Below are 20,951 nucleotides of genomic sequence, written 5' to 3' on the forward strand. Positions count from 1 at the left end.
TTGTGAAACAACTTTAGGTATCTTTTGTTGCCCCTGCCCCAGCCCCTGCTTCCCTTTCCGCAGTCTGCAAATGAATGTAACAGTTACTTTGCTCCCTATCAAGAGGAGGGTAGTCCTGAAACTATAAAGACTGTGGAGAGCAGATGTTTACCAGTTCCTGGTTTTTATACTGTTATGCTACTGGAGCTGCTGCGCTCCCATCTTGGAGTGCTTGAAGGACAGTGTGTGGATGAGAAGGAAGAGGTTTGTGTGACTGGCAGTAGAGTTGTGGTTAGTAAGAATGCTATTGCAGAACTTTGGGGGCCTGGAGAGAAGGAAGGACAGATAATACCAACTAGAAGGAGCTGAAGGTTGAAAAGAATTGGGAAGCATAAAGCAATGTGTATAGGGAAGGTGAAGGGAGAAGAGAACACAGCTCCAGGGAAGGAAGCAAGGGGAGCAAACGAGGAAAGTGGGAAGACACATTGAAATCAAAATAAGGAAGAACTAAAAAAAGGAGAAAAAGTTTTCCTTTCCTCTATGAACTAATGTTATATAAACCTCATCAAATCATAAATGGCAAAATAAACAACATAAAAACTGCAGCATCTGAAGTAGATATGACAGAGTATAATACAGCTGGGTATACTGTAAAATGATCTTAGACAAATTGTTATGGGGAGGAAGGGATTTTCTTTCCAGACTGGATTGTTACCTGGGCGGGAATATGGTAAATTATACTAAAGGGGAGAGATTCAAAAATAAATTTGTTGAATAGATTATTGCATAATATTACTAGGAATGCTGTAAAAGCATTGGGTTTTTTCCTGCTTAATATTGCTAGTTTTACACCAAATTAAAGGCAGTCCTTCTGGCTGATGGTTGAGAAGCTAACTTATATACATATATAGATGATTTGCTGGTGTTGAAGCTTGGATCTTCTACCAAACTATACTCTTTTATCTTGACAGGTAAAGAGCTTATTGAGAATGAGGTGAAGGAACATGCTGTTCAAGAAACAAGATCAAGCCAGTCAAATGTCAGATACAAGCGTGGTGTGCTAGGCCGGGACACCCAGCATCATATGGTGGATCAACATCCTCATCTAATACAGAGGATGGAGTCTGGCTATGAAAGCAGTGAACGCAACAGCAACAGCCCAGTTAGTCTGGACATGCCCTTGTCTGAAAGCTCAAGCACCCACAGGTAGATTTCAACAAACTTCATTTTCGGAGTTGTCCTGGTTTCAGCTGGGATAGAGTTAACTGTCTTCCTAGTAGCTGGTACAGTGCTATGTTTGGAGTTCAGTATGAGAAGAATGTTGATAACACTGATGTTTTTAGTTGTTGCTAAGTAGTGTTTAGACTAAAGTCAAGGATTTTTCAGCTTCTCATGCCCAGCCAGCGAGAAAGCTGGAGGGGCACAAGAAGTTGGCACAGGACACAGCCAGGGCACCTGACCCAAAGTGGCCAACGGTGTATTCCATACCATGTGATGTCCCATTTAGTATAGGAACTGGGAAGTGGGGGCAGGGAATCGCCGCTCGGGGACTAGCTGGGTGTCGGTCGGCAGGTGGTGAGCAATTGCCCTGCGCATCATTTGTGCATTCCAATCCTTTTATTAGTACTGTTGTCATTTTATTAGTGTTATCATTATTAGTTTCTTCTTTTCTGTTCTATTAAACCATTCTTATCTCAACCCATGAGTTTTACTTCTTTTCCCGATTTTCTCCCCCATCCCACTGGATGGGGGGCAATGAGTGAGCAGCTGCATGGTGCTTAGTTGCTGGCTGGGGTTAAACCACGACAGGAGTGATTTGAAGTTTGATTTCTTTTCTGTAGTTACATAATGATATAGAACATTTTTTTAAAAAAAAGCAAACCAGTGCTCCTAGCTTGTAATACAGGTTTATCGGGGCAAGGGAGAAATGGAAGAGAAATAGGAATCTGCGTGTGTTTGATTCCTTTTCTTGTCAGTATATTGTTAACTTACTGCTAGTGAGAAGGAAAAGAAATGGGGTTCGGTTGAATGAGAAATGTTGACTAAAATGGTGCATCTGAAGTGGTTGTACCCTTAGTTTATGATTTAAAAACTCAACTAAAATATCAGACTTGGTGCTTGTCCTTTGAGCAGCTCATAGACATTTTTGTTTCAGTTAAACCATCGCTTGGTAGAAGCCCTGTACAAAATGAGAAATCAATAGTCTTGTGTAGAACTCTTTTGACGTTTTCAGTTAGAGAGGTTCATTGAAGTCTTGCAAGGCACTTGCAATATTTATATGCAAAAATAAATAGCTAGCACAATGTGTTTCTCTCCTTGGCTTAGGAAGCTTCAGGCAATCACAAACCAAGACTGTTTATGGCTGCAGTAGTAGATTTTCAGTTTTAAGAATCTGTTGAGAACAGCTGTCAGACCACGGGTTTAATATGCATTGCATAGTCTTATGGAGGAGAATAGAATTACTGTCCTCCCCCTTGTTAATTTTCTCCTTCCTTGTTTCTCCCAAGATTTTCTTGTGGTAGATTTTTTTTTAATGAAATTAAAATGCAAGTAAATATTTATGTGATGATTAAAAAAAAGATAGATATAATTTCTGCTGGAGAGATTAGTAGAATGGTAAACTATAATTCTGTAATTGCTCTCTTCTTGGAGGGACATTCATATGAAGCGAGCAGGGGGATTGGTTCCTGCCTGGCGTAACATCCCAAAGTCTCACAGCAGCAGCATCTTGGAAGTGGAGTCTACTTCACCAGTTGGGAGCTGGGCAAACAGCCCACACTCCATTGGAAATGGTAAGATACAATTCCTTGGTAGCAGTGGTTTTGCAAGGTAAATTGTATTGGAGTCATTCTTTACTTTCTGGATGTTTATCTTCACAGTGAAATTATGAGGAAAGGGAAAAGAAACATTGAGGAACATAACACAGTTTTGCAAGATATAACTTAGAAGATTTACCAAAGGGGATTGCAAAAAACTTTGTTGGAATATTTCTTTGATCATGTTGCTCTGACATTTTTTGAGTATTGACTTAACTGATAAAGTAAAGCTATTTTTCCTATTCTTTCCCATAACTCAGAATTCTGCCATCAGTGGAAGATACCTTCCTAAGCATAACTCATAATAACTGAGTAGGATTGACGAGTCCTGAAAACAAGCTCATAATGCTATACAAAATTCAAAATTATCAGAAATGAGAATGGATATACATGATACTTTATTCCAGAGAATGACTGGGGAAGGGAAAGGGAGGAGGGGAGACACTTCTTGAATACAGGTCATAGTTGAAGTGAGAATGACTACTGACTGATTTCTGCTGTGTTGACTAGGATATTGATATGCTTTATTTTCCTCCTGTTTTCATCTACTTATGCAGTTTGATGAAAAGCATCTCAGTTGGAATCCATTTTACTTACTAAAGCTAATGATCTGGCAAATTTGATATAGCATTATTTACAAATTATAAGCACAGGAAAAAGCCTCAAGATTTCAGCATCAGCTTAGGGTTATCTCTTCCAACGATTCTTTCTGTTCCGTTTGCTGTTTCTTCGGTCAGTGAATCTAGGGATGTGCTGTGCTGCAGGGGAGCTTGAAGCAATACTGCGGCATTTTGGCCAGTCACTGACACAGAGAAGGCAACTGGAAACCAAATGGCTTGGGCAGGGCTTTAAAAGTAAAATTTAACAAAGTAAAATTTGTGGTCAGAAATTCTGTGGTCTTTGCTCAGTCAGTCCAGTCTGTTATTTTCTAATGTTCATTGTATTCTCCATTAATATTTCTTTGTCTTTTAAGGGATACTTTTAAGAGATCTTACTATCAAAAATTTGTGTTTGGTTTTTTGGGTTTTTTTGGGGTCGGGTTTTTTTTTTTAGGTGGGGAGATGTTTGTCCCTTTAAAGAGTGAACTGGATGAATTGCAAGAGGAGGTGGCAAGGAGAGCGCGGGAACAAGAACTGCGCAGGAAAAGAGAAAAGGAAATGGAGGCAGCAATGGGTTTTAATCCCCGTCCCAGCAGGTTCATGGATCTAGATGAACTGCAGAATCAGGGTAACTTTTTGAATGCAGTATATTTTGCAAGACTGTAGTGCTGAAGTTTTTTGAACCTTTGAACTTAATTTCCTATTGTAAGTCTCTCTCTGTCTGTCTGTCTCTCTCTCTCCATTACAATTCTGTACCTTCAGTTAGTGAAATACCATCAGTTTCAAACCTGTAGGATGTGAAAAAACTGTGTTTGGTATTTTGACCAAATTCCCTCTTAAATGAGGCAAGAAAGTAATGCAGAGGTGTTTTTAATGTATTTGCAGCTTTCCATTTTTATGGTCATATGCACCATATGCACCACTACTAGTATTGATGTCTGGATTCAGCTATAAGGCTTCAGCCAATATGTTGGAATGAGCATGCTGTTTGTACCTTTTGGATGCCTCAGGTCCACCTGCAGCATAGCTTGTTTATTTAGGCCATTGTTTTGTTTCTGATTGTTTCTGGTAGCATCACTGCCCTAAGCAATTCTGTTTGTTCTGCCCTTGTACTTTCCACTCTTTTCTCCCTGCTCAGCTGTGCAGCCACAGCACAGGCATGGGAACAAGTACTGTGGCAGACTTAAGCTGGATCTAATTGAAAATCTGAGCTTGGTGGTTTAGCTTACATTTTCTAAGGAAAAAGAATTGAAAAAAACATTTTAAAAGCCAAATACTAAGTTTGATTGTCTTTTCCATGACTCCTCATGTTTCTGGCAGGGCATGGCAGCAGAAGAGGTTTAATTGGAAAGATGGAGCTGCAGCAAAGGGAACTTGGTGACAGGATTCACATTTAGTACCTTTGTTTTAGCCCTGATCTCCATCAGCCAATAAGGGGAGTCAGAGAGAAGGTGGGATGAAGTGCCCTGACCCAGACGAGAGTGAAGCCTGAAGCCTGGTAGAGCATTTAATTGGGGGGGCGTTGTTGGGTCAGCAGAGCCAAGGAAGGTGTAGTAAACACCTAGGCTCTGCTCCCACAAATGCATGCATGATTGGGGCAAACCCTCTGTAGCCTCCTGTGTTGCTAGGCCTCCTGGCATCCCTATGCTGCTTGCTCAAACCTGTTGTAGATAAGAGTTGAGGTGCTGGTTTGCTGCTACAGGACAGAGAGGAAAGAGAGGGGCACCCCATGGCAATGCCAGTTCTGGGCACAATACAGCCAGTGCTCTGCAGCCTATAGCCATGCCAACTGCTCAGCAGCCAGAATGTCACTGTGCCAATGGCAGCTGAAAAATATGATCTCTATGAGAATGTCTGACCGTGGGAATGTTTTTATAATTTTTGCTGACCATCAGTGAGCCACTTAGTCTTTACAGTCCTGCTGTGACCTGCCAGTAACCAGCTGAAAAATTCTGATGTACTAGAGTAGACAGGTATCTTTTTTTTATTAGTATTAGTGTTTACTTTTGTAATGTAAATGCTAATGATGTAAAAATTGGAAAGTAAACATCTATTGTTGAGCACGAGGATGTTGTCATCTTTGCTTCTCCTGTCCGAAAGAAAATAGTATATTCTCCAAGACATTGCCCCTCTTGCTTAGCTTTTCCTTGTTAAAAAGAAAGTAAACTACAATAATGCTTAATCAAAAAAGACTTCAGTAGAATGTTTGAGGAGTTTACAAGCATTGACTTGAGATCTGGGAAAATTTTTTTGGTTTTTGGTTGGTTGGTTGGTTGTTTTGTTTGGTTGGTTGGTTTTTTTATTCCTTTTAAGTCTTTCCCCACCCCAGTCAGAGATGTAATAGCTTAACATTAACAGACTGCTTGACTGCCTGGAAGGCTTGCTTGTATGCAGAACTCCAGAACACTTGTGACTCATTTTCCCCTGAAGTAAACTGCTAAATTCATGCAAAGAAAGCTAACTTTAGTATACTGGCCTTGATTACAAGCCTCAGTAGCCTTGATTTTGAAACTGAATGTGCTGCTTGATTAACTCACTGCTCTAACAACTCACTTCTCTCTGCAGTACTTGCTTTTTGTGCGAGTTCTTTGGGGGTTATGGTGTAAGAGAGTTTGTGTTTGCATCTGTGCACAAGGGTGTTGGGGAGCAGGCCAGGCCATAGCATATGTTATGCAAATTGAGAAAACATAACTTATTGGTGGCTGATAAAGATACTCATGTTCTCTAACACAATGACAAAGACATTCCATTAAAAAATCCCACCCCTAAACAAAACAAAAAGTCAAGTTTTATTTTCTGTTTTCCCCTGCCTCATTTGAATGTGTACATTGTAGTGCATAGTTTGCATAATGCCAAATAGGTGACACCAGATTGTTTGGACATTTCCTACTCTCAGAACTGGATGTTCTGATGCTAGGATGCCGTTTTCATCTTTCTTTCTCTTTTGGGTTCAAGGATGATTTATCCTTATCTTCTCCAACACTGTTTTCTAAATTGTTGCAAAAAGAATTCTTGACAATTGTCCCTTTCTTCTCGGCTTCTTAGACCTGTGTTTTTCCTCCCAAAGCTGCAAGACCGTTGCATTTTCGTATTCCATATGTCTCTTTCAGCAGTTGAGTGTGTCCACCAAACACATGTTTGTAGAAGTATTTTGTGCAGGCATTTACACTCACACTCAAGTCTGAGTTTTGTTCCCCAGACAGTTGTTTCAGTTTGTTTCCGTTTTGTATGGAAGTAATTGGATATCTGAAAGACAGATGATTTTTGGCAGGGGACTTAATATACAAGGAAAGCCCTGACCTGCTGTATTTCTTTTACTGATAAATTTTGGTTTAGATTTATTTCTAAATTTAGATTAATTCCTACTTGACAGAAGTCATGTGAACTGACTCTGTGATTCGTCTATACCATCTTTTGTACTGATTTAGACTGTTGAAAATAATATAAGAAGCCAGTACAATTCTCTCAAGTAAACAAAATTTGAGGGAAAAAATCTGGTTCACGTTGTTTTACTGTGTGGATGTCAAGCATATCAGGGTGCTCAAGTTGTACTTCTGCTTCGGGAAGGTTAGGTGGTGCGGTCTGGGATATGTGCAGCCTCTGCGAGATTCCATATGTGGAAGAATTTGGCAATCACGGACGGGATGAGGGTGAGGGTTCTGCAATGAATGAAACCAAAATGAAGGGTGCTGCCCATTGCAGGGAGGAGTGATGGCTTTGAGAAGTCGATGCAGGAGGCAGACTTAATCTTTGAAGAGTCGCTGAATCAGGAGCAGAAGGGGGACTGTGCTGCAGCTTTGGCTCTCTGTAACGAAGCTATATGTAAGTAACTAACCGCCTGAGCTATTGCGCTTTTGACAGTTTACTAATACCACAGAAAAAAGTCTGAAACGTTGAATCACGTTAAGTGGTCAGGTAGTAATACAGGGATCTAGCTGGTCTTTAGGAACGTGCAGGGAGACAGAACCTTTCCTTTTTACAAGTATTCCCTTTTGAGGATTTTAGTCCCATTTGTCTTCATCTCTGTTTTTTTTATTGTTTGTTCTCCCCCGCGCTATGGCACCTTTTTGGTGCTAAATGGTGTGTTTCAGGAAGCACCTAGTAGGTAACCCTCTCTGCCACTTGGTCCTCAATTAACAATTTTTTCCCATCCTTGGGCCAAATTACAAAGGGCATTAAGCTCCCCTGTTTCTCATGGAGGGTGTAGCATAGGAAGAAAATGGTAGCCCACTCTTGAGTCCTCTGGATTAACAGAAATGAGCTATGCTGTACCTGACTTTCATGATGAAAAAAGCATAGGACATTGAAGTGCTTAAATGCATTGTGACCTTTGAGAATGTGTGCTATGTGATTTCATTTTATTTTTGGTCTTTTTCCATTATGACTGGCTGGCTGTCTCACCCCATGCTCCCTTCTGTCTGTATGGAATGGCTGCAGACAGAGTGGGTAGCTCCTGTGCATTTGCATTTAGAAATTGGCTCTTATGGACTGCAGAATAAGGGGCGCAGCATACAGCTGTTGTGATAGCTCTATTAGTGTCCATTCCAGCAAGGTATATGCTGAATCTCAAATACCCAGCTGGGTATTCCTGCACATAAAGGGAGTCCCAGATATGGAGGATACAGGAGAAGGGTAGATGACAGAATGAAGCATCAATGTGGTAGGCTTGGAAGAGCCTGTGTGAAGGGGATGAGAAGTTGGGCTAAAACATGGATAATTTTTTTCTTTTTTTACTTTATTTTGGTTTAGTTTTAATTAACATGTTTGGACACCTGGCTAAGCTGAATGCGCATTAATGGAAACAATAGCATCCTTGTGAACTCTTGTGGCAGTTTTTGCATGGTCCATGTTTTATGTTCTTGCTGCATCTTTTTTCTTTTTTTTTTATTTTTCAATTTTATTCCTTTTTTCTGTTTGTTTTCTGCTATGTTTTCTTTTGCATTTTAGCTAAACTAAGACTTGCCATGCATGATGCCAGCGCTAGCACTCACAGCAGAGCCCTAGTCGATAAGAAGCTGCAAATCAGTATCCGAAAAGCCCGGAGCCTCCAGGATCGCATGCAGCACCAACAGCCATCGCAGCCGCTGCCGCCGCCAACCTGCCACCCACCACAGGGTGGCACCATGGCCCAGTCTACAAGGTAGTCCAAATATATCACCTAGAACCAGATCTGAGCTGCACCTATGAGCAGTGCAATCTGGAAAGAAATAGCAAACTCTATATATTCCCCTGGATAGTCGCAATCCTACAGTGTTACTCCCTATTCCTTTCTTTTTTAGGTTAAATCCTATTATAAGATGGTCAAGTCCTGTGTCTCCCCACCCCCCAGTCTTTATAGAATAGGTCAATGTGCACGTGTTCAAAATGTGATCTGTGACAGAGAATTGTAGCAGTCAGTGACTGGCAGCACAGATGTTTTATGCACCAAGGGACAGAATACAATAGACAATAACCTGGCTAAAAAGGGGGTGTGTGTTAGGATGAAATGTGCAGCTGTTTATCATCAGGAGCAGTTTCAGGACTCAGTAGAAGTGTACTACAGTAAAAATCTTGCTATAATTGCTTTTTTGTTGGGAACAGCAACCAGTGTGTTTTAGTGCTCTGTACTTTGAAAAGTGTCGAGTACACTGATCTTTTCTTTCTAGTCCACTTCTCTAGTGGTGCAGTGGTACAACTCTTGGATCCAGATCCTGATCCTGTCACCTTGACTACTCTCTCTGATGCTGTATCATTCTTCATTTTCTTTCTGTGCTTCCCAGCATCCTGTAGCTTGGCTTAGCAGCCTCTTCAGTGTCTCTTCATGATTCTTTCTTCCATATTGACTTTATAGCATAATTAACTCTGCTGTAACTGATCCTTTTTACCTACCCTCTTCAGCATGCAGCTTAATCCTTCTTTCTTCCCATGCCATTCCCTTCTAGCACTAGATCTTCCCTATCCAATTTCTAGGCTGTTTCTTGAACTGTTACTTTTCTTCCCTCTCCCATTTCTTACATGTTGTATTATCAGAAGCTTAGATGAAATCTTAGATGAGAATCCTTTTTCTTTTCCTTTTTTTAAAATGCCACATACAGCTATATACTAAAACTCAGTTAATTCGCACACCTGCCAGGCTATAGTTCATAATGTTCTTTTCTTTTTCTGCAGTAGCTGAATTATATGTAATGAGGGCTGATCTTTTTGTCAATCAGGGGTCCATTATATCCTCTTTTACTAGAGAAATGCAGAGCCCCAATTATGCATTTTGGCAGATTCTAAGAAAATGAAAGAAAGGAACTTTCTAAACCAATTTTGTTAATGCTGAACTTGCTCACTGCTGCTCTGTGAAAAGAACATTACTTTTGCAAAAAGTTATAGCCAACCAAATGTTAATATTGCAGCCAATGAAAAGAATCTATTCATAGCCAGAGTTCTGTACTCTTGCTTTCATATAAATAACATTGTAGACGGTGCAAAGTTTGCAATTACTCAGATGAGGTCATTCTGCTACACATATCAACTAGGTCTTCATGATAACTTTCATTTTATGCACCTCAAGGAGGAAACAAAGCAATGATGCTACAGTTTCCTTAAGTTCTCTGTTGGAATTGTTTGTAGCCTGTCATTTTCTCACAGGCACGTGGACTTGGTACTGGTTTTTCTGTCTGCATATTAAAATGCTAATTAAATGCAGAAAAATGCCAAGAACACATATGACCCAAGGATATAATTGTCTTGCATTGACGCATAAAAGACTACAAATTATTTTTTAGAAGTATACTTAGAATACAAGTTATTTATTACAAAATAATAGTTATATATTTATAACTCAAATTTTACTTAATGTGTTGGATAAATATCTCAAAGATCAGAATATAAAGATGATATGAGAGAAATTTCAACCTGTTCCTTCCATTTGTCAAGTCATTCTTAATGAAGTTGCCTGGAGAGATGGGACCTCATGGAAATACTGTCAGTTCATGTTCAGATCATGAACATGTCCAAAGTATTTTCAAAAATATTTAAGATGTTAATGTTGGAAACAGTTGGTTTGTTTTATATAATGCTATTTTTACTATTCTTACAGTTACCCCTACCCACATGCTCAGTCTGCTGGTTAAAGTGCCTAGGGTGCTGTACAAGAATACTTTATATAGAGCCTAACTGTAGCAAAATACTCTTAAAAATATGAAATGGATTCAGTAGATGAGTTATAGTAGGAAATCATGGTTAGAAGCAAAGGACTAACATGTATGTATCTGCTGAATTAATGCAAAATCTTCATCAGAATACGGTTAGCAAAGACAGGTGTGTTGAGGTATATGTCACCTAGTGCAAGTTCTGTACCCTAGGGATAAATGTAAGAAATGACTACTGCTAATCATTTACCCTTCTGTGTGTTTTAGTGAACAGACTGGCCCGCTCCAAGTACTGCTGAGCCAGGAGGTACCACTGGAACCCAACAAAGAAGTGGAATTTGGGTCCAGTTCTTTCTTCCACCCACCTGCTTCCTGCCATGAATTGCACTCATCATTATATCCAGAGTCTTCCTCCTTGCCCCCTTCTGAAAGCAATCCATCCAACAGGATCTCTCCAAACATCCAGTCTGCTTCTGCTGATTTTCATGACCAAGTTCCCTCTTTTCCCTATAGGCAAGGGTTGGCAGAGAGGTCTGCAAGAACTGAGAATGATGCCCACCATAGTGTGGAATTCGCTGACACCACAGCCACAGGGCTAAACGACTACAGGGAATGCTGCAGTAGCAGCAAGTTAGAAGAGGTTCATAACATAATGCCTATTCTCACATCTCAGTACAAATCCAAGGCTAACGCAGTAAACTCTGGGTCTTTGCCTACACTGTTTCCCTGTCCACATCCACCACAAGCAGCATCTCCTGAAAAGGACAGCCAGCACAGTCCTTGTTCCAAACTTGCCAGCTCTCCAGTGCGGCCCAGCATTGATCATTTAGGGGCCTACCATGCAATGACCCCTGCAACTTCATCCCCTACACAGCAGTGTTCCTTGGATCCTTTGCAGAAAACAAATAAGTACTCCAGAGCAAACAGCCATGAGATTTTATTACCCTCACAGGATGAACATGGCACAGCAGAAGGTTGCAAATCTGAGGCTTTTAGTACAAAGGGACATGTTCGCTCCTTGGCAGAGCAGTTTCAGAAAATGCATACAGTCTCCCAGAGAAAAGGTAATCATGAAAAAGGCTGGATTGCTGCAGTGTGTCAGGATGAGAAGTCTCCAAAATTAACACAAAAATCTTTCATCAACCCTTCATCCTCTGATTACAGACAGCTAATCCATCAAAACCAAGAGAACAAAAACCAGTCATCTGAAAAATTACACTCAACTGTGGATCTTAGGGATGGGGTAGTTTCTTTGGAGGGTTTTAGTGCCCAACATGTTGCTTCTAAGAATATTTGTTCTCACAGTGAAGAGCTGTCTAGAAGAGGTGGACAGAATATAGCAGACCCTGCACCCTACCTGGAAAGGCACTGTCATGATGGAGGAATGAAACAGGTGGATGATGGAGCTACTAGTAGTGTGGTTGCCTCTATGCCTGTGGACCGTTGGGTGGATAATGTTACTAGGTATTACAGTTCTCAGAAGGCTAATAAGAATACTGAATGGCTTCCTGTACCTGGGAGGAGTCCACCCCTTTCTGATCAGAGAGCAGTTGGAGATGACTTGAGCAGGATCCCAGTACATCTGCATCCACAGTGGAATCAAGACACAGAACAGGAGCTCTCAGAACTGGATTCCCTCTATCAGACTAGTCTGCAGGCATCTCAGGCCACTAGGCCTTTCTTGGGAAGACAGGACAGTGCTAGGTATCCATTTGACCAATCAGGTAAGAATGATGCAGCTGTTTTTCTTGGTTGACCTGCTTGTGTACTCCAGTATAGGTGAAGGTTGTTTTAGATAAATGGGCATGAATTTGCATACAGGTGCAGAAAGATTCAGGTTGTGAACTCTGAAAGCATTCTAACTATACAGTTAGAGAAGCAGTGTGATAGCACTGCCTGGGGAGGCTGCAGAGTAGCTGTTGATCTTGGCAAATGGAGAGCAACATCTGTTAAGAGTAACATAGAAATAATTGATTCTGTTTTCAAGCAGGGAGCTAGCTGCTTAGGTCAGGCTGCTGAACTTTGCTGTTTGAAAGTCCTACATCACCTCTGGAATTCATTAAACTGTTTCTATGCCTGAAGTTAATGTTCTCCACTTTTGTGAATTTTAACTGATTGTACTGTATTTGAGAATTTAGTCTGTACCTGGTTGAGGGGAATAACTTTTAAAAGTGCTCCCGATCTATGGGAGTTGAACTTGTGTTTTGCTAAGGACTACCTCCTTTAAGTCCTGGAAAATTACTTGTGAAAGCAGCACTGGGGGTCCACGATCTGCAGTAAAATCCTTGAGACATTGTGGATTAGTTGGTGCCGACAGAGAACAGATTCCATTGGTGAGAATATCCAGCTGTTGGCTGGAGACATTCAGTTAGAGTCTGATGGCAGCAGTCTGGTTCCACTTAAGCTGATCTAATCTCCTGCCTGAGATAGGGCAACCCTGATTCTCTGCTTAGCACAAATGAAGTAAATTTCTTCATAATCCATGTCATAGCATTAGAGCTACAAATTTTCTAGTTAAATATAAAGCAGCTTGAAACTTCATGGATACCAAAGTGAGAGAGAGAGAGGGATGTGCGATATATATTGCAATACATACACAAGGCAAGTTTTTCCCCTGCCCTGCACCTGTGGAGGTGGAGCCTCCATCGTTCCTGACAAATCAAGCCTGGCCCTGGCCAGACTGAATACTGCAGTAAACTCTTGAACAGGTTTTTATTCAACAGTTCAGGTTTTCTATGAAACTCTCTTGTCTTGCAGTCCACTGGCAGACCAGGTGACACATCTGAAGGTGGCCATTTCCCATTTGTTATCCTTTTAGTTTTCTTTCAGAGTTAGGCAAGATCTGACCTCACAACCTTGCAGATATTCTCTTGCATGGGCTTGAATCAGAAGGTCTTATGTGTTCTATTTAGCTTACTGATTTTGGAAGGCCTTTCTGGAAATCTAATAGGATAAAGCCTGGTTGCTTTAGTGTTAGCTGGAGCTTCAGAGTTCTGTCATCAAACAGTCTGTTTCTTATGCTGACACTTTTCTTGCTTATTTTCTGACTACATACATGAGGGAGATGAGATAGAGATATTCTTGTAAAGTGAAGAAATGCGTTTGAGATCTTTACTTCTGGTTTGCTGTGACTTTCAGTTGTTTCTTCATAAGTTCTGCAAATTCTGTATAAAACCAAAAAGTTTGAACCAGTGCATCTACTGTGATGAACTGGATGAAAATCACCTGAGTGGGTCTAGGACAGCTCTTTCTCACTTTTGACTTGGATTACCGATTCATTTGCAAATGCTGTTTAAGCTTTCTGCCCCATATCAACTGGTTTTGTCACACCTTTGCATTCAGAATCATGGTGAAAATGCCTGTTTCATTACTGAAACTTTACAACAGAGATTAAGCAAAGACGTGATCCTCCAAATGCCGCCTCAATGCAGAAAATGTGTCATTACCAGCACATCACCTTTCTTCCTTTATAGAGAAATTTCCTGTGACCATTTTTATTAGGCCATTGGTCTGCCTGTCTTTTCCATGAGAAATTTTAGGATTATAACTGGACGGTGGGGATCACACTGAAGTGAAGTAACTGTAGCAATTTTAGTTAAATATAACACTTTTAACTATTTAACCAGCACAACAAATGGCTGACAAACTGTAGCATTGAGTGGGAACAAGCAGGTGCATATGTGGGGAACTTAAAGCTGATGAGTCTTGTCTGTCCCAAGTAACTTTAGGTAACTTGCTCTTGGTAGCTGATTTTCTGCCCTTTTAGGCTCCCTAAACTCTCTCACCTCTGTATCAAACAAGTGCTTGAGTGCAGTTAAATCATTTAACTCTTAAATAGTTCACCTAACTGCTTCCCAGAAGCCTGCAAAAGGGTGGGTAAAGCAGACTTGAGTATCCTGATAGACTGTCTCCCCTTGAAATGTTGGGAGTTAGCTTATATATTAATGTTCAAAGGATCTGCGATGACTTCTCATTTGGTGTGTATAGTCTGTCTGGTTTTGCTGAAGTCAGACTTAAGATAGTCAGAAATGTGCCATATTATGCATTTTCTTTCCCAGTCTCTGCAAACCTGAATGTGAGCAAGCTGCACGCTACAGCTGGCATGGGTCTCTCGAAAACCCCAACAGCAGAGATCGAGCGCAGTCTGCGTGGATCCGCTGTCTCTTCTGTCTCCAAGGTGACATGTTACTTAAGATGCGCTAGATGGGTAAGGGCTTGGCCTGTGCAAGTGAAAGAATTTACAATGGCAGAAGTGGAATATATTATGAAAAAGGTACTGGGGTCATTGATACTAATGTTAGAATTTTAAGTGCAGTTTAGCTCAGGATTAATTAGGTAAAAAATGACCGACTCGTGCTACATGCAGCTTGCATGCAATCAAATTGTCTAAATTCTGACTTTGAGGAGCATATCCCTGAAAACTTTAAGATGTAGTCTCTTTGAACATATTGACATGAACTGCATTGCATCTCAACTTATGATAACTGCTTCTTGATGTTACTACTTGCAGGGGCATAGCCTTGGGTTTGGGTTTTTTTTACTCTGTCACTACATATTTTGAAAGTGGGGGATAATCTGGTATTTGCTACAGTTGGTAGTTGATCACCTCAGAGTGGGAGAAGATGCTTTTTTTTCTGGGGAGAAACTGTTTAAATAACTGGCAGTTACATATCAGTGCCTGTACATGAAAACATACAAGTATTTCCAAGGGGAAATTACATTTCCTATAGTACTTCCATACTCATTAAAGAAAGAGGAAGGGAAATGTTTATTCCTTAACATAAGATTAACAAGCTTCCAGCACTCATCAAATAATCCTAGATTTATTTTTTTTTTTGTTATGAGAAGACTGTAGTACTTTATCATAGGATGTCAGCTGCAGCCATGATTATTTCTACAGGGGCAGTGATGCCTGTAGCAGCAGTTAGTCCTTTAGGTAGGTTTATCCTAGTAGAGACTTTTTGTCCTGGCTTTAGATATTTACAAAAGAATGAATCTCACTTAGACAAATCAATCAGTATATATTTGCTAAAGAAAGAAAGACTATAAGGAATAATATTTTTAATCACCATATCCAAATGGACCCATTTGCTTTAAGCATTCAAGGTAGTACCTGAGTGAAGGATTTCAAAAAAGAAAAGGTCATGGAGTTTCATTGAAGTATAGCCTGTTAGATTTCTATTGATCTCTCCAATATCAATTTTGTATAATAATTATGGGAAGAGCCTTTTCTGAAAGTGTGTTATTGTCTGCAGGTCACATATACCAGAGAACATAGCAAGGAACCAGAAGACGAAGAAATATACAGTGCAGAGAATTTCCGTCGCATTGCTCGCAGTCTCAGTGGGACAGTCATCTCAAACAGAGAAGAGACCTTGGTCTCTTCTCACAGTTTTGTAAGTAGAACGATGTGCAGCTTTCCAAAGAGCCATCATCTGTGTGTATGGTTGCTGTTTTCTCTCTCCACATTTCATAGTTAACAAACAAGACTGCAGACAACTGAATAATAAGTGATGATGAAAGCTTGTCTTTGTGAGGTTTTTGTTCTCTTTTTGGAAGAAGAATGAGCTTTTATTTAAGTAACAAAGCTATCTTCTTCAGGAGTCATTCCAGAGTAGTACCTGCTGCAGCTGGTAAGCACATGAGCTAATATTACTTGCCAGTATACAAAGGCATCCAGTATAAGCATTATTTTCAGTTGACTTGGAGAGTTTTCAAGAAAGCTTTTAATGCATCTGTAATTTTAAAAAGACACCACTAACCATGTGGAAGTTTCTGCTCTCTTGTGTGTATATTCAGCAAGTTTTAGAGAGTAAAAGTATGCATAAAGGGGAGACAATTCAAGACTTGGTACATAACATGCAGTCAGTTACATACAGGAAGTAACTAAAAATAGATTGATTTTTCCTTTGTTACCTCTGTTAAGTAGCTTTAGATGCAAGTTAAAACTGCCACTGAGGAGAACAGTAACAGATTATTGTTGGTGTTTAGCAACATAGCCAGATATAATGTGAAGGTTAGGCTTGGACTGATTTTTTTATGAACTGTGCTTAAGTTTTGATTTGAAACCAACTGCATAATAAGTGTAGAAGAGTCTCAGTTGCAAAATCAGTTATTTAGACTGGTTGGTCTGATTCTATCTGTCTGCTGTGTACCATAAGCTAAGAATATGTCAACTTCTGAACATTTGCTCCTCAGTGTGCTTTAGTTGAGGGCTTTAACATGTACCTGGAGGTACTGGCAGAAGCAATTAAAAACCTCTAGCTGTCCAAGACCCCCCTCTCTGCTGAACATTTTTATCCCCACAAGAGAATCAGACAATAGGATGGGTGTCTGTCACCACTCTTCAAGTTAGTCACTGGGCTTAAGTCTGTGATCGTTTGTTATCATGCCGTTCAGCCATCCCTCCTTTGGGGTAGGTACCTCATAATAGAGGGAAATGGTACAGCACTGGTAAATACTTCAGCTGCAACAAGTAAATCTGTTCATAGTCTGGAATTGGAGCTTTCAGTAAGGACTGCTAGAAAATAGGAAGAAAGGATCAGCAGTACCCTTCTTTATTTCATGGCTTGTGTAGCATGGCAGTTCCAATGCTGACTGGCCTGCCATCATTCTGTGGATTCAGTTTGTGAACCAAACCTTCATGAGTGGTTTGTGTTTGTTTTGGCTTTTTCTGCTTAGTCTATTTCCAGCGAAATGATCCTCCTAAGCAGCCCACCACTGCAGTAAGAGCCTTACTGGACTGATGCAGCTTTTATGTGTATTTCTTTTTCACATACAGATGCATGTTTTTATTCTGGTGACTCATCCCTTTCCTTGGATCAACACCATTTTTGCTTGATTCAACCCAACTCTGTGTTTACTCATCATTTTATGTTCTTTTCTTCTCCTTTCTCATTTTATAAAAGGAAGCACCAAATATGAGGAAAATGCCAGTGGACACCAGCCACCGTTCTTCCAGCTCCACTTCCCTTCCTTTCCCCCATGATCCTCCTGTGTTTCCCTTTGATCCCCAGCACAACCTAAACCAGGTGCAGCACCTACCCCAGGATGTACTGATGCCCAGCATGGTGGGCAAGGCACGTAAGCTGTCAGGTAATCACAGGACTTTTCATCCTCCTTCGTGATCAGAAATACTGCTGAAATACAACTTTTCAGATCTTGTCTTTCATAATGATGTTTCACCGTCTGCCTGAATTCCTCCAGAAATCTGGAGGGACAAATCATGTCCTTTTTTTTTTCTTCTCTGCCCTTTTGAGTTGTTCTGTGGTCCTGTGCTAAGTGGACATAACAGAAGGGAATAATCTTTATGGAAACATTATGATAACTTTATATATAACCATATTCACATTTTTTGAGGTATTTTCTTTAGCGTAAAAGTAGCAGTAAGACCCACCACCTTGTCATGTATGAGAATACTTCCACAAGCTACTAATTCCAGCAACTCACACATATAATTGTGCCAATAGAAATAACTAACTCCTGCATGAGAATTATTTTCCCTGTGACAGCCATCAAAACCAGTTTGATCTACCAGCCTTGAAATACCTTGTTGGGCTCCTTGATGACACAAGGGCTATTAAAGAAATCTGAAGTCTGTCACAGCAGCTGGAGTAGGATAAGGAGGAAATGCAGTGAGGAAAGTGAATGCTAGAATGGGTACAGCTAGCTTTTATTCAGAATTGCATGTCAACCAGTAACTGGATGTACTAGTGATTTCGTTTTTCTTCTGTCACCTGTTGGCCACAGCTGAAAGTTCTGACAGGATGAGACAAAAAATATAACTAAGCAAACCATTTTTTTTTTTCCTCCCCCCCCCAGGAGATCAGAAGAACATCATCCAGAAACTTTTGGTTGTGCCTGACAGGGGTGAAGCTTTCCAAGGTGAAGGCTACCCAGGTGTGGCACTGAGCTATGGGACTCTCCCTTGTGCACCCAAAGGCACCCTCTCCCAGGGCCAAAAGCCTCTTGTTAATCCACATTTAGGAGGTGGAGCATCAAGTGTCTCTGGCCGTTGGCTGAACACAAGCTACCCTGCCAGGCAAACAGCCACGCTACCAGATAAACGAACAACGCTCTGGGGGAAACATGCTGGCCAGCCAGGCAAGAGTTTACAGGAAGGCTTTCTCCAGCAGCCTTCACAACATCAAATGCATGAATCTTATGCCATCAGTTGCAGGCTACCAGCCAGCACAGACTACAGCACTTTAAGAATACCACGTGAGCCTTCTTGGGATCCTGGTGCCTCTCAAGGTTGTCCTGTGCCCCCTTCTTGTGTTAAGGCCCCGGGTCCAAGGAGAGTTGATATGCCCCCAGAAGAAGACTGGCGACAGAACAGCTACACCCCTCAGCCTGGCAGAAGGCGAATGCTGCCAATGCATGTGATGGATGGGACTTTTTCTTCTGCTTCGGAAGCACACAGAAATATGCTGGCTCGTGCAGCAGCAGCTACTGGCACCATGCAAAATAATGGCTGGTGAGATCCCATCCACTCCATGTGCCCTAATAAGCCACTCTGTGAACAGACTATAGCTGTTGCCAGAGCATGGATTACATGGAGACAGCAAACTCGTATCTGTGCCAGTTTTGTCTTAAAATGTAGCTATACAGTATGTGGAAACTAATTGCACTGTATTTCCTTTCTGACACTACTGAACTGCTGTCTGGATGGGGAATCTTAGGTATTCTAGTCCTGGCCTCTCCTAGCAAAAAAGTGCAATAGGAATGGTAAGCTTCAGGGGCATTGGTTTATGGGTAAGTTCAGAAGTATGCATATGTTTTGAAGGAAGACGGCCACTAACAAAGGACACTTTTAAGGACTCTTTTTCATGAAATATAGCTTTGGTAAATTTTTCACATAAAAAACCCAATCCTTTTGTTTTCCTCTCATTCTGCTCTCCTGTTCCTTCCTAGGGAAAAAAACTGACCCACCTTCCAGGTTCCAGTAAATCTGCACTTGGCAGGCTGGCAGTTAGTAAGGCAAACCCAGTTTTCAGTGTGCTGAGATCGCGGGCAGAGATCACAGCTGTAGTTGCTGCTGAGGAAATGGCAGGGAGACAATGTTCATCAGTAAATGAGAATTTTCTCCACTTCCTTAAGGCAAACTAACAATGCTTCAAACAGAAAAGACTGTTAATGCTGCACGCTTAATTACACCAATGTAAACACAGAATAAGTTTAACTATTTTAGTGTCAAACATACTTGCTTTTGTAAGTATTTTTCAAATAAATCTATGAAAATAGTTCTATTTACCTGTGTGTATGAGCTTTCTTTGCTATTTGGCTTTACTCATCAGTTGGCCTGAAGCTGCTCATTTATTTTCTTATACACTAACAAACATGAGTAAATTATTTATTATAGTTCATTAACAATGTTCATGTTATAAATATTTAGTTAGATTGGAGGGAATGTCTAATTTTGTCCCTGGATTTGATGTGTTTCATAACTACTGTGCTTAAATTTCCCTTCCTAATGAATAGTAATTAACAATGTCGTTTGGAAAGTATTTTGAGACTTTGTTGGAGGGAAAACAACAGAATCCGTGCAAGATGGTAGCGTAATGCAGATAGCACTCTTATACAAAAAAGTCTTTAGAAACGATTGGTGTAGTGAGAAGTGCCATTTTTGTAAGAGCTGCACTCCTGCTCTTGCAAATGCTTTCAGGTGTGGTGGTTAGGAGTTGTTTAAAAAGGCAGAGGATTCTGTTACAAACTCCCACAGAGTGGGACTGGAGCTGTGGTGATACTTGCCCAGGCAGCCCGTGGAAGGTCTAGGCTGTCCTCTAGTGCAATGTATGCCTTGGTAAACCCCTCTCGCAGTGCTGCTCTAGGTGAGGGTCCTCATTTTAATTTCATGTTTTGCACTTCGGTGCTTGATGGAATTTCAGCAGGTTTTGCTGTTTAGTCTGAGATTGAGTCTCATTCGTTTTAATAAATGTCATTTCTCAGCATCTTGTTTCTAAATAATTGCTGTTACGTCTGTTACTATTACAATCTCATGTAACTACATTGCCCTAAATTGTGTTTTACATTTGGGATCGTTGCACACTTCTGAGTACTTAACTGCTCCCACTAGCGGTGGTTACCAGAACAAAGCACTGCTTTCTTCCACCCCTCCATTTCAGAAAAGCCCTACCAACTTTTGACTTTTTCACACAATGGTTTTGCCAATTTAGTAACATGAAAGTTTCAACAGTACTAATTTTTTACTAATTTTCCAAATATAAAACCATGGAGTATTTAGTTGAAACAACTATTGGATTAGGGTTTCCCAACAGATACAAAATTGTTAGTCTCTCTGGCTGCACATGGACACAGCACAGCCAACTGCTAAATTTCTAGCTGTAGAAATGATGATTTTAGGAAGTGACTGCAATGCAGAGGAGGATATTTGGACAGAAACATTCCTGTTGCAGTTCTCTCTTTCTCTTTGGTAGAAG

General features: G+C 40.7%; 1 protein-coding gene across 16 annotated transcripts in view; it reads left to right on the top strand.

The window, feature by feature from the left end:
* The window catches only part of USP54 (ubiquitin specific peptidase 54), a 131,659-nt gene that overhangs the window by 89,705 nt on the left and 21,003 nt on the right, over positions 1 to 20,951 (top strand). For 7 of the 16 annotated variants that reach the window (XM_069796349.1, XM_069796357.1, XM_069796353.1 and 4 more), the window contains 10 exons: positions 951 to 1,185; positions 2,632 to 2,771; positions 3,849 to 4,022; positions 7,097 to 7,216; positions 8,342 to 8,534; positions 10,780 to 12,236; positions 14,571 to 14,719; positions 15,768 to 15,908; positions 17,421 to 17,607; positions 18,334 to 19,764. In XM_069796349.1, the coding sequence (XP_069652450.1) occupies positions 951 to 1,185; positions 2,632 to 2,771; positions 3,849 to 4,022; positions 7,097 to 7,216; positions 8,342 to 8,534; positions 10,780 to 12,236; positions 14,571 to 14,719; positions 15,768 to 15,908; positions 17,421 to 17,607; positions 18,334 to 18,992 (3,455 nt within the window). In that variant the 3' untranslated portion in view covers positions 18,993 to 19,764. Of the gene's footprint in view, positions 1 to 950; positions 1,186 to 2,631; positions 2,772 to 3,848; positions 4,023 to 7,096; positions 7,217 to 8,341; positions 8,535 to 10,779; positions 12,237 to 14,570; positions 14,720 to 15,767; positions 15,909 to 17,420; positions 17,608 to 18,333; positions 19,765 to 20,951 lie in introns of those variants that run through there. The other 9 variants (XM_069796356.1, XM_069796359.1, XM_069796355.1 and 6 more) reach the window with 8 other exon arrangements.

The sequence above is a fragment of the Haliaeetus albicilla genome, chromosome 11 (assembly GCF_947461875.1).
Source record: "Haliaeetus albicilla chromosome 11, bHalAlb1.1, whole genome shotgun sequence".
In the NCBI taxonomy this organism is placed as follows: Eukaryota; Metazoa; Chordata; class Aves; order Accipitriformes; family Accipitridae; genus Haliaeetus; species Haliaeetus albicilla.